This window comes from Trichosurus vulpecula, chromosome 4 (genome assembly GCF_011100635.1).
Source record: "Trichosurus vulpecula isolate mTriVul1 chromosome 4, mTriVul1.pri, whole genome shotgun sequence".
NCBI classification, from domain to species: Eukaryota; Metazoa; Chordata; class Mammalia; order Diprotodontia; family Phalangeridae; genus Trichosurus; species Trichosurus vulpecula.
The window spans coordinates 165,199,508-165,212,882 of NC_050576.1; the positions used below are offsets into that span (position 1 = coordinate 165,199,508).

General features: G+C 40.4%; 1 protein-coding gene across 4 annotated transcripts in view; it reads left to right on the plus strand.

Annotated features, from left to right (window-relative positions):
• The first annotated feature begins 651 nt into the window (after positions 1–651).
• SYNRG (synergin gamma) overlaps positions 652–13,375 on the plus strand; it is a 99,075-nt gene continuing 86,351 nt past the window's right edge. For 2 of the 4 annotated variants that reach the window (XM_036754199.1, XM_036754200.1), the window contains exons 1-2: positions 708–857; positions 5,394–5,434. In XM_036754199.1, coding sequence (XP_036610094.1) covers positions 754–857; positions 5,394–5,434 — 145 coding nt within the window. In that variant the 5' untranslated portion in view covers positions 708–753. Of the gene's footprint in view, positions 858–5,393; positions 5,435–13,375 lie in introns of all 4 variants that reach the window. The other 2 variants (XM_036754202.1, XM_036754203.1) reach the window with 2 other exon arrangements.

Here is a 13,375-nt window from a genome sequence, read left to right on the forward strand (position 1 = left end):
GTATCTTTGCCAAGAAAAGCCTAAATGGGCTCACAGAAGAGTCATGCATGACTGAACGAGTACTACAGATATGATATCCCGTTTCACAGATAAGGAAACAGGCCAAGGACAGTTAAGCTGTTCAGGAAGCAGCTGGGTGGCTAGAAGTGGAAAGAACGTTGGGCTTGGAGTCGAGGAGACCTGAATTCAAATCCAGCCTCAGACACTTGTGTGACCCTGGACAAATCACTTGAACCTCTGCCTCAGTGCCAATCTACAAGGTGGGAATAATAGCACTTACCTCCCCAGATGGTTGTGAGCATCAAATGACATACTTGTGAAGCGCTTAGCACAATGCCTGGCGCATAGTAAGCGCTGAGTAATGTTAGCTACTATTAAGTAGCTTACCCATAGTAACAAAGCTAGTACATATCTAAGCTGAAATTCGAACCCAGGCCTTCCCCTAATCAAAGCTGAGCCTTAGCTGAGGAGGATCGGTCGACCCAGCGCAGCCCAAGTGGGGCGGGGCGAGTCGTAGGCTAACACCGCAGACCCGCAGGTACGTGAAGAAAGCCAGGTCACGTGGTGAGGGCGGGGGCTCTTCCCCCACGCCGAGACGGATCACGTGTCCATTCAGACCCCGCCCCAGCAGACGGGGTGGGGGGGGTTGGTGTTGAGGCGGTGCCGCCCGCTGCCCCGGAAGTGGCTGCTCTCAGCTGACAGAGCCTCCTAAGGTGGCAGCGGCAGCGGTGGCGGCGGCTGATTCAGGGGAAGATGGCGCTGCGGCCGGGAACAGGAGCCGGCGGCGGCGGCGGCGGCGGTGCTGGCACTGGCGGAGGGGCAGCCGGAGCCGGCGCTGGAGCTGGCGGGGGAGGCAGGTGTGTGTGGAGCGCCCGCGCGGAGGCGTAGACGGCGGTTGGGGCGGTTGCCGGCTGTAGCTAAGCCGGGGCCTGGGGGGGGGGGGGTGGAAGGGTCGTTGCCCGGGCGACTGGGGCCACAGTTGAGGCGGGGAAGCTCGTGACTGCGGCTGCGCGAGACCCTTGAGGGCGGGGGCGGGGACGGGGGTGGAGGGGAGTGGGCTCGTGCCGGGTTGGCCCCCAGGCCCGCTAGACGCACCTTGTCGGGGCGCTCGGCCACCTGTTCCCCGAGGAGTTTGCGCTGGGGAGGTATCCGGCGGGTGCGGCTGCCCTTGTTGGTGCTGAGGTGCTCGTGGGAGGCCCCTTCCTTCACCCCCGATCCTGTCCTTGGCACCTTGTTTGTTTTCCTACCACATCTGCACGAGAAAAGCCCTGCGGCTGCCGCGAAAAGGAAACCGAGGCACGGGCCTGAGCCCAGAGCCCTCTGCCGGGCCAGCCGCATGGTTAGCGGAGCTAGTGATAAGAACAAAGCTCCATTAGGGCAGAGACTGTTCTTTCTTTGTCTTTGTGCCCCTCTTCAGTGCCCGGCATGTCGGTGGTCCCTAGTAAATGCCGAGTAGTGTTACTGGACTCCAGGAAGAACTGTCGCTTTATACCATAGAAGCCGCATGTATTTATACCATAGAACCCTGTGACCGGTGGCACACACAGCGTCCCCGGGCTGCAAACCTGCCTCTAAGGCTCACTGCTGGGAGTCACCTAATATCTCTTGGTTTCCTCATCTGCAAAATGGGGAGGTTATTCTAAATCAGGGATTATTAACCTGGGGTCCGAGAACGTTAAGAAAATAAGTGTTTTGATAACTACTTCAATAGCATTGGTTTCCTTCGTGATCTTATGCCCTTAAAAGCATTATTCTGAGAAGGGGTTCATCGGCTTCATTAAACTGCAATCCTTAAGAAGCCGAAGCCTCAAGTACTCTCCATCCCTAGATCTGCGGTCCTGTGAGCAAGGCTTATGGAGATAAAGATCACTTTATCTTCCGTGTCCTAAGTTATTTTTGGAAAATATTCCTTTTTCTTCTGTGAAGTTGTTTGAAGAACCCAAACTTTGTAGTTAACTTGTGACAGCCAACCAAGGAGCGGTGTTACTAGGAAACAAATCACTTTTTAATAAACTGCTGTAGTATAAGACCCTGTTTTTAGACCTTCTATACCTTTCTACTCAAACAGTTATACTTTTATAGACTAAATTGAGAGTACATTTAGTACTATCAACTTTGTAGCCCTTCACGCACCTTTTTTTAATGAGCAAGGATTCGTATCTATGTATTAATGATTTTGAAATAATGGTTTGCATTTTAAAACTTAACTTTTGATCTGGTATTATATTACCGCAGTTCAAAAAGAGCTCTTTATTAATATTTATAATTCATCCTCAGGTTGAAAGGCATGAATACTTTTTGATCTAGATATTATTTTCTTATAGTATATGATGGTTTTTGAAACTTTCTAGGTTTTTAGTCACATTTTAATTTCACTCCATAAATTATCCTTGGCAGTAAATTCTGATAATTCATTTAGAAGAATTTGTTACTCTGGGCAGAGGTTTGAAAAAATTCTGAAGCATAGACTGGATTTTCGAAGGAGAAAGTGGTATATCTTTATGAGCCCAATCTTTTGTCCTTTTGTCTGCTAAGATTCTGAAGGGCCATCAGTTAATTAGGGAATTCATCAGAATGGGGAAACTTGTTATTTTGTTCTCTAGTGTAAAAACTGAATGCTGAAGAGTGAATACTCTATTTATATATGCCTTTCAAAAGCTAAAAAGACATTTCAGGCAATTAAAAAAATTTGATTTCAGTGATTTTTGTTTGGATGTAACATTATCATTTTCCAGAGTATTTTGTTTCTGACCTAAGTATATATTAGGGAAAAAGAAAAACAGGCAATTAGCTTCTTAATGAATTTATATTTCACTCTATATAACTGAACACTTTTACCTCTGTTTCAGTAAACAAGCACAAAATTTTGATTGGTATCATACTTTAAGTAATAGAGTAACATGGTAGGTATGTCCGAAGACAAAAATCCATTGGAAGTCATTGAATTAACTTAGAACATCAAAAGAAAAGGAAACTGAAAATCAAGGTTAGTCTTAGAGAGGCTTATCTTTTAAATTCATTCCTTCAGCAGATATTCATGGAGTGTCTGTGATGTGCAGGTCATTGGGAGGGATACAAAGATGCCCAAGACATGATTCCTTCCCTTAAGGGACGAAATGGGAAATAAGATGTATACAGAGAACTAAAGTACGTTTATATGATAGACATATTACAGTATGTTATACCTTCTGCATATATGATATGCTATAGGAGTGATACTACATACTAAAGGAGTGCATAAGGGAAGACTTAATTCTTCTCTTTGACAAAGACAACACCGTGGAAGAGGTTGTATTTGAACTAGGATTTGAAAACCTTCAAAGCTTTTTCTTTAAGAAGAAGAGCTAGGGAGTGGCAGAAAAGAGGAACCAGGTCAAGCACAAAATGGGGAGGAAATGGAATGAAGGGACAGGGAATAGTGAGTATCTTATTTGGTCATAAGACACCTTAGAGGTTTTCTAGACCTGCTCTTCATTTTACGGTTGAGGAAGCGGAGGCCCACATGTAGAGATTTGCCCAAGGTAAGGGTTTATATAAGGGAGAAGTAGGAGAGAGTCCTAGGGAAGGAGGTTGGAGAAGCTAAGAAAAGATCATAGGCTTATGGATTAGAGCTGCAAAGGACTTCAAAAATCCTCATTTTGTGGCTGAGGAAACTGAGGTCTAGAGAGAATAAGTGGCAGAATGGTGAGATTTGAACCCAGGTCTACTGAGTGGAATCAGTGCTCTTTCAGCTATGCCAGGACCACCTCGGATAATTTCTCTTAGCAGTGGGGAACCAAAAAATGTTTTGGGACAAGTGAGTGACATTATTATCAAAATCCTCACATTTAAGGAAAATCACCCTGGTGGTAGTTTATAGGCTGTGTGTAATCCAGAAAGTCTGGAGGAACAAAGCCCAATTAAAGAGACATTTGAAGTAGATTTGGTGTGAGAAATGGTTCTGAAGTAAGCATAGTAAAAGTGGGAAAGGGGCAAATGGTAGAGATTTTTAATTTATAGAAGTTGTGTATCTAGAATCACCACAACTCTGATTGATAATAATCCAATTTTTGGTCAGTATTTCTCATGACTCTTTGCTGTGTCATCCTTTCCTTACTGTTTAGTCAACTACTTAAACTACTTATTAATAGGACTTCTGGCAATGCAAAGAAAAAGCAAAAATAGGTAATTGGTAAGTCATTATAGGTACCTGTGAGAGTTTCTCTTCAGCATTGTCTTTAAGTTGGAATCTTAGAATTTTTGAGCAGGAAGTAAAGACACATCATTAAATCCTACTTCCTCATTTGGTAGATGCAGCATTGTGAGCATCATGACTTCTGGTCAGTGACAGCAACGACTAAGACCTAATACTCTTTCACATAGTGCCAACAGAATTTGGTTTTCTGGTATGGAAGTATGTACTGGTAGGGTGGATTTTATTACAGGTAGGGCTTTGTCAGTCTTGCTACTTTTTTAGACAGAGATGCTAAGAAAGGGTCAGTTAGCTTTAGTAACACAACCAAGCCCATATAGAGGTTCCTTTTTCATTTTTTTCCCACTTAGCCCCTGATAAAGATGGTTAATTGTTTTAATTTTTAATATTGACTTGAAAAAATCTCAGCCGATTTTTTGAATGCCCTTCTCTCCCATCTACGTAATAGAGAAATAACTTTAAAAAAGTAAGTTGTTAGTTACTTTTTATTTAGGTTTCATTAACCAATTCAGTGTAAATTAATGGGTGCTGAGCTGCAAGCTTATAGGTAGCATGATCCCAATTTCAGCTGAGTCATGAAAACATGGTCAGTATAACTAATACTGTGCAAACCGTTTTATAGTGTCAGAATCATAGAGTTTTAGTTTTATATTGAATCCTCTCTTGTGGTCTGTTGTGTACATGGCAATATCTTTTTCCCCCTGATTTTGTATTTTTATTTAAAATAAACAAATTTACTGAAAAAAAAATCATAGAATTTTAGAGCTAAATGGATTCTTAAAGATCATTGAGTCATACATCCCACAGACTCACAATCAGCATCAGTGATTATAGTTACTAAAAGTCTTCTATGGCAGAACAAACTCCAAGGCCTTACTCATGGAAAATTGTCATATATAAAAAACAGTATTTTGGTCTTAAAAGAATTTTTAAAAATAAAACACTAAACTAAAAATCTTGTTTAATATGAAAATCTGACTGCAAATTAGATTTGTCTCCAAAGTATTTTATAGCATTTTAAGTTAATCCCCTAATTATTACCAATATCACTGAAAACTGAAACATGAAAAAAATGACTTATTCAAGATCAGTCTTTGTGGGAGCAATAGAAATTTACTAAGTCCACAAGGAGTACTCAATAAATATTTGATGGTAGGGAGAAAAGCCTGTAACAATGACATTTCTTTGTTATATATTTCAGCTTTATATTTCCTGTAGCGGGTGGAATAGGACCCCCTCAAGGTATGTGAGAGTTTCTTTTGAATGTTTCCTTATTTCATAATTAACTTTTTTGAGTTTGAAGGTTAATGGGTAAAATGAACAGAAACTTAACTGTCTCACCAATAAATAAAATAGAATTTTCCTGTTCCTTAGAACACATTTGACATCTATCTTTAAAGTTCCTCATAATGGGCTTTGGGTTGAAGTAGTTAGTAGCACTCCTCATTTCTGCTTAAGTAATGAAAAATTTATAAACAGATTTTTGTATAAATTCAAAGAGAAAAAGAAAACTCAGGAGTAAGATCAGAGTAAGGTAGCTATATAATTCCTTTTTTTTTTTTTGAGGAAGTTGAAAAGTCTCTTCTTCCAGGCTCTTTAGTTATTCTAAGCTTACATTTTTTCTTTGTGAATTTTGTATGTTTTCTTCAATTCATTTATTAAAATGCATACTATGTGCAAAGTAATACATGGAGATTGAAAGGAAAAACCAAGTAGTTAAGAGAATCATATATCCTAAAGGAATTCTTGTCTTATTCAAGGGAATAAGTGCAAAATAGATAAAGGGAACAAGAAAGATTAAAGTGGATAATGAAAAATTGGGAAAAGAGAAAACACTAATAACTAGGGGAATCAGGAAAGGCTTCACAGATGAAATTGCAATTGAGCCTTCCGTGAAGGAGAAGATAAGGATTGGCAGGTCAGAGGCCGTTCTAAGAATGGAAGACCACTTGTATAAATACAGGGAGGTGGAAGATGGCATGTTGAGGTTAAAGTTCAGCTGGTAGTGCAGCTTCAACAGTAATGGGATTTTTTTTGTTGTTGGATTTTTTTTTTTTTTTACCAAAACCCACATTAGGTTTCATTACTGTAATATAGCTTCTAATCTTATTCAAACTTACCTAAATTCAGATAGTTTTAAGTGTTTTATTTCAAGAAATCCGTCTACCCAGGTACATACCCCATTCAGTTACTAGGCACCTCAGTTCAGCTTCAGATTAAGTCCAAAATCAATTTCACAAATACAAGATGGGGGCTATGTAAGACCAACAACACCAGCACACAGAAGGGCTGCCAGCACAGGTTCTTTGATCCGTTTTTCTAAGGAAAGCAACTTTAAGGGGTTTACAGTCTCACTTTAATCAAACATACATATATCATTCACTTAGTTCCAGGTAAAAAGTCAGCACCATGAACTTCAGAGCAAATACAAACAGAAGTTACAAACAGAGAAAATATAAACAGAGCAAATAACATAAATCAACAGATAGGCTTCTAGCTGTCTAACAAAAACTATACATACAGAGTTGCCAGAGAGAGAAGCACCAACATCTGGGTTTTTCAAAGCTGGAGAGGGGAGGCTCCTTAACAGCTACTCAGAGTCTCCACACCAACACTCTTCCAATGAGTGAACCCCAAGCAAAAGGCTAACCTCAGAATATATATGCACTTCTTCAGGGTCAGAGTGCTTCACACCTCTCATGACCTAACTAGCGAAAGGATGTGGGCCTTCCTACAAAGGCAAGACTCAGTCAAAGGCACTTAATAACCCTAGTGCTGAGAAGCCCTACAAAAGAAAGAACAGTAAAAAGTCCCACTTTGCCCTTACACATGGTTTGATAGTAGTTTGTCTGAAAATTATATTGGGGGTTTAGTGGACTTCCTGGAAACTCAGTGTAAGTTAGCAGTTTGAAATGACATTCCAAAAGGCCACTGTGATCTTGGGCTCTATTAAGAGAGTCATAACTTCTAGGAAAAGGGAGATAATAGACCTACTGACTCCTCCCTCATCAGATCTGATCTAGAGTTTTCTTAGGTCCTGGGCACCATCATTTAAGAAGGAAGGACATTGTTAAGCTGGACAATGTTCATATATGAAAATCGGTTGAAAGAACTAGAGGTTTTTAGCCTGGAGAAAAGAAGAGTCAGGAGGCATATGTTACCTCTTTTAAAGTATTTGAAGGGCTCTCATAGGGAAGAAGGATTAGACTTATTCTGTAAACAGAGATGCTATTTACAGAGCACCTCCTTGCTCTTAAGAGCAAGACCAGGAACAATAAATAGAAACAGCAAAGAAGCAAATTTATGTTTGGTGTCAAAAACTTCTTAATTAAAACTAACCAAAACTAGATGAGCTGCCAAGAAAGTTGGTGAGTTTCCCCTCCTTGGAGGTCTCCAAGTAAAGGGTGATTGACCACTTACTGAATATGTCATAAGATTCCTTTCAGGTAGGAACTGCTAAGGTCCTTTCCAGTTGTGTGATTGATTGTCTAATCAGTGGCTGTGCCATTTAGGGCCATGTTCTGAAAAGTATGGTGGGCAGGTCATTTATAATCTGTCAGTACACTAGGCAGTTAAATCCGTGAATTGCTATTTGGCATTAGTGGAGGAAGTTTACACACTGGAAGTGCTTCTCTTGGATGAAACTGATCTGAACGCCCTTCCCTACTAATTTTTTTTCCCCTTGTCCCTGGATGTTTGATTTTATGAGAATATTCCTTTCTCCCCCCAAACTCGTTGTTAACTGGTTGTCACTGTGGAGAAACAGAATGATAGGTCACTAGCTGGGACAGCAAGAAAGACAAAACAGCTCAGTGATAATTAGAGGGTGATTCATCCTGACTTTTTTTTACTCATAACCAATGATGCAAGTTGAATTTCAGAGAGAGTTTTCCAAAAATCTATTGTATATTTCCCATGTACTTGCATATATTATTTAAGACATGAACTTTTCTTTAATTATGGTACAGAAAATATCGTGGGTTTTTTGTAATTTCTTGGTTTTCTTTTTTTCTCTCAATTAACCAGTGGTTTATCTGTCTTATTGGTTTTTTCACAAAACCAGAACCTTGTTTTATTTATTAGCTCAAAGTTTTCTTACTTTCAATTTTATTAATTTCACCTTTGGTTTTCAGGATTTCCAATTTGATGATTAATTAGAGTTTTTTTATTTTGTTCTTTTTCTAGTCCTTTTTAGTTGCATGCCCAGTTCATTGATCTTCCTCTTTCTCTATTTTATTGATGTACAAATTTAAAGAAATAAATTTTCCTCTAAGTACTGCTTTGACTGCATCCTATAAATTTTGGTATGTCATCTTATTGTTGTTATTCTCTTCAGTGAAAGTATTGATTATTCTTATGATTTGTTCTTTAACCCACTTATTCTTTAGAATTAGATTACTTAGTTTCCAATTAATTTTTAATCTGTCTTTCCACTGCCCTTTGTTAAATGTGATCTTTATCGTATTACGATGCATAAAGAATGCATTTAATATTTCTGCTTTTCTACATTTGATTTTGAGGTTTTTATGCCCTAATACATGTCAGTTTTTTTGTAGGTGCCATGTTCTGCTGAGAAAAAGATATATTCTTTTCTATTCCCAATTAGTTTTCTCCAGAGGCTTGTCAAATATAACTTTTTGAAAATTCTGATCACCTCCCTAATTTCTTTCTTTATTTTTTGGTTGGATTTATCTAGTTCTGAGAGGGGGCAGGTGAGGTTCCCCCACTAGTACAGTTCTGCTCTCTTTTTCCTCCTGTAACTCACTTAATTCCTCCTTTGGAGGCTATACCACTTGGTGTATATATGTTAAGTATTGATATTATTTCATTGTCTATGGTACCTTTTAGCACGATCTCTTTTAATTAGATTTGGTTTTGCTTTTGCTTTATCTGCAATCATGATTGCTACCCCTCCTTTTTTTTTTTTTTTAATTTCAGCTGAAGCTCCAGCTCCTTACCTTCACTTTATGTGTGTGTGTCTGCTTCAAGTGTATTTCTTGTAAATCACATATTGTAGGATTCTGGTTTTTGATCCACCCTGCTGTATGCTTCCATTTTATGACAGAGGTCCTCCCATTCACCTTCACAATTATGATTACTAACTGTATATTTTCCTTCACCCTGTTTTTCCTCCTGTTTGTCCCCTCTCTCCTTTCACCCTTTCCCTCCTCACCAGTGTTTTGCTTCTGACCACACCTCCTTGAATCTGCCCTCCTTTCTGTCAGTTCCCACCTACCCCACCCCCTTTACTTAACCTCTTCCCTTCCTACTTCCCTATAGGGTAAGATAGATTTCTATACCCATTTGATTTGGGTATGTTATTCCCTGTTTGAGCCAATTCTAATGAGAGTAAGGTTCAGGTGATGCCCACTGCCCACCCTCCCGTTTTCCCTCCACTGTAATAGGTCTTTTGTGCCTCTTCATGTGATATAATTTACCCCATTCAACCTCTCCCTTCTTTCGGCTCCCAGTGTAATCCTCTTTCTCAGCCCTTAATTAATATTTTTAATGTCATCCCCTCAAATTCACCTTTTGCCCCCATCTCCTACTTATATATACTCCTTCGAACTGCATTGTTAGTGTTATAGTTCTTAAGAATGACAAGTATCATTTTCCCATGGAGGGATGTAGACAGTTTAGCCCTGTTGAATCCCTTATGTTTTCTCTTTCCTTTTTACCTTTTTATCATTCTCTTGAGTCTTGATATTGAAAATCATATTTTTTTTGTTCAGTTCTAGTCATTTCAGGAAAGCTTGAAAACCTTCTATTTCATTGAATGACCATTTTTTCCCTTGAAAAATTATGCTCCCTTGGGGCAGCTAGGTGGTGCAGTGAGTAGAGCACCAGCCCTGGAGTCAGGAGTTCAGATGGTCTCAGACACTTGACAGCTGTGTGACCTTGGGCAAATCACTTAACCCCAATTGCCCTGCCTTCCCCCCACCAAAAGAAAAAAAAAGAAAAATTATGCTCCCTTTCTCTGGGGAGGTGATTCTTGTTATAGTCCTGGCTCCTTTGCCTTCTGGAATATCATGTTCCATGACCTCTGATCCTTTAATGTTGTAGCTGCTAAGTCCTGTGTCATCCTGATTATGGCTCCCCAATATTTGAAATTGTTTCTTTCTGGCTGCTAGCAGTATTTTTTCCTTGAACTGGGAGTTCTGAAATTTGCCTATAATGTTTCTGGGAGTTTTCATTTTGGAATCTATTTCCAGAGGTGATCAATGGATTTTTTCAATGTCTATTTTGCCCTCTAGTTCTAGGATATAGGACTGTTTTCTTTAATAATTTCTTGAATTATTAAGTCCAGGTCCTCCTTTTTGAATATTTTGGCCTTCAAGCAGTCTAATCATTTTAAAATTATCTCTCCTGGGGGGGGAGCCAAGATGGCGGCTGGTAAGCATGGACTAGAGTGAGCTCCGTACCCGAGTCCCTCCAAAAACCTATAAAAATGGCTCTGAACCAATTCTAGAACGGCAGAACCCACAGAACAGCAGAGGGAAGCAGGGCTCCAGCCCAGGACAGCCTGGATGGTCTCTGGGTGAGGTCTATTCCACACGGAGTTGGGAGCTGGGAACGGAGTGGAGCAGAGCCCAGCCTGAGCGGTGTGGACGATCCAGACCAGAAGCTGGGCGCAGGGGGCCCTAGCACCCTGAATATGTGAGCTGCGGCAGTTACCAGACCCCTCGAACCACAAACACCAAAGACTGCGGAGAAGGTTAGTGGGAAAAGCTGCAGGAGTGGAAGGAGTTCGCGGTTTGGCTTCCAGCCCCGGGGGCAGCGGAGGTGGGGCAGCTAGGCAGCTGCTGCTTCCGGCTCCAGGCCCACCTGGTGGGAGGAATTAAGTGGCGGATCAGAGCAGGAGTGCAACAGCCTGCTGCAGATCTAAGCCCGGTCTGGACTGCGGGTCCTTGGGGAAGGAGGAGTGCGGCTCTGACAAGAGCTGGCACCTCCCCCCCAAACGTAGAACATAGAACTCGTTAGTCTACAAGCAGTCATACCCCGCTGAAAAACTCAAGGGTCAAGTTAGTTGGTTGGGAATATGGCCAGGCAGCGAAAACACGCCCAGATTCAGTCTCAGACTTTGGATTCTTTCTTTGGTGACAAAGAAGACCAAAACATACAGCCTAAAGAAGACAACAAAGTCATAGAGCCTACAACCAAAGCCTCCAAGAAAAACATGAACTGGCCCCAGGCCATAGAAGAACTCAAAAAGGATTTGGAAAAGCAAGTTAGAGAAGTAGAGGAAAAATTGGGAAGAGAAATGAGAAGGATGCGAGAAAACCATGAAAAACAAGTCAATGACTGGCTAAAGGAGACCCAAAAAAATACTGAAAAATACACTGAAGAAAACAACACCTTAAAAAATAGACTAACTCAAATGGCAAAAGAGCTCCAAAAAGCCAATGAGGAGAAGAATGCCTTGAAAGGCAGAATTAGCCAAATGGAAAAGGAGGTCCAAAAGACCACTGAAGAAAATACTACTTTAAAAATTAGATTGGAGCAAGTGGAAGCTAGTGACTTTATGAGAAATCAGGATATTATAAAACAGAACCAGAGGAATGAAAAAATGGAAGACAATGTGAAATATCTCCTTGGAAAAACCACTGACCTGGAAAATAGATCCAGGAGAGATAATTTAAAAATTATTGGATTACCTGAAAGCCATGATCAAAAAAAGAGCCTAGATACCATCTTTCAGGAAATTATCAAGGAGAACTTCCCTGATATTCTAGAGCCACAGGGCAAAATAGAAATTGAAAGAATCCATCGATCGCCTCCTCAAATAGATCCCAAAAAGAAATCTCCTAGGAATATTGTTGCCAAATTCCAGAGCTCCCAGATCAAGGAGAAAATACTGCAAGCAGCCAGAAAGAAACAATTTGAGTATTGTGGAAACCCAATCAGAATAACCTAAGATCTGGCAGCTTCTACATTAAGAGATCGAAGGGCTTGGAATGCGATATTCCGGAGGTCAGTGGAGCTAGGATTAAAACCTAGAATCACCTACCCAGCAAAACTGAGTATCATGTTCCAAGGCAAAATATGGAGTTTCAATAAAGTAGAGGACTTTCAAGCTTTCTCAGTGAAAAGACCAGAACTGAATAGAAAATTTGACTTTCAAACACAAGAATCAAGAGAAGCATGAAAAGGTAATCAAGAAACGAAAATTGCAAGGGACTTACTAAAGTTGAACTGTTTTGTTTACATTCCTACATGGAAAGATGATGAGTATGATTCATGAGACCTCAGTATTAGGGTAGTTGAAGGGAATATGCATGTGTATATATATATATATATGTATATGTATATATATATATGTATATGTATATATATGTATATGTTTATGTATATATATAAGTGAATGTGTATGTATGTATATATCTATGTGTATATGTATGTATGTGTATGTATGTGTATATATATGTGTTTATATATATGTATATATATATATATATGTAAAAGAGAGAGAGCAGACACAGGGTGAGTTGAGGATGAAGGGAAGATAGCTAAAAGAAATAAAATGAAATTAAGGGATGAGAGAGTAACATACTGAGAGAGGGAGATAGGGAGAGATAGAATGGGGTGGATTATCTCGCATAAAGGTGGCAAGAGGAAGCAGTTCTATGGGAGGAGGGGAGAGGGCAGGTGAGGGGGGAATGAGTGAACCTTGCTCTCATCAGATTTGGCCTGAGGCGGAATACCATACATACTCAGTTGGGTATCTTACCCCACAGGAAAGAAGAGGGAGGAAGATAAAAAAAAATAAAAGGGGGGGGGATGATGGAGTGGAGGGCAGATGGGGGTGAAGGTAATCAAAACAAACACTTTGGAAAGGGGACAGGGTCAAGGGAGAAAATTCAATAAAGCGGGATGGGTTGGGAAGGAGCAAAATGTAGTTAGCCTTTCACAACATGAGTATTGTGGAAGGGTTATACATAATAATACATGTGTGGCCTAGGTTGAATTGCTCAACTTCTTAGGGAGGGTGGGTGGGAAGGGAAGAGGGAAGGGAATTTGGAACTCAAAGTTTTAAAATCAGATGTTCAAAAACAAAAAAGTTTTTGTATGCAACTAAAAAATAAGATACACAGGCAATGGGGCGTAGAAATTTATCTTGCCGTACAAGAAAGGAAGGGAAAAGGGGATGAGAGGGGAGGGGGGTGATAGAGGGGAGGGCTGACT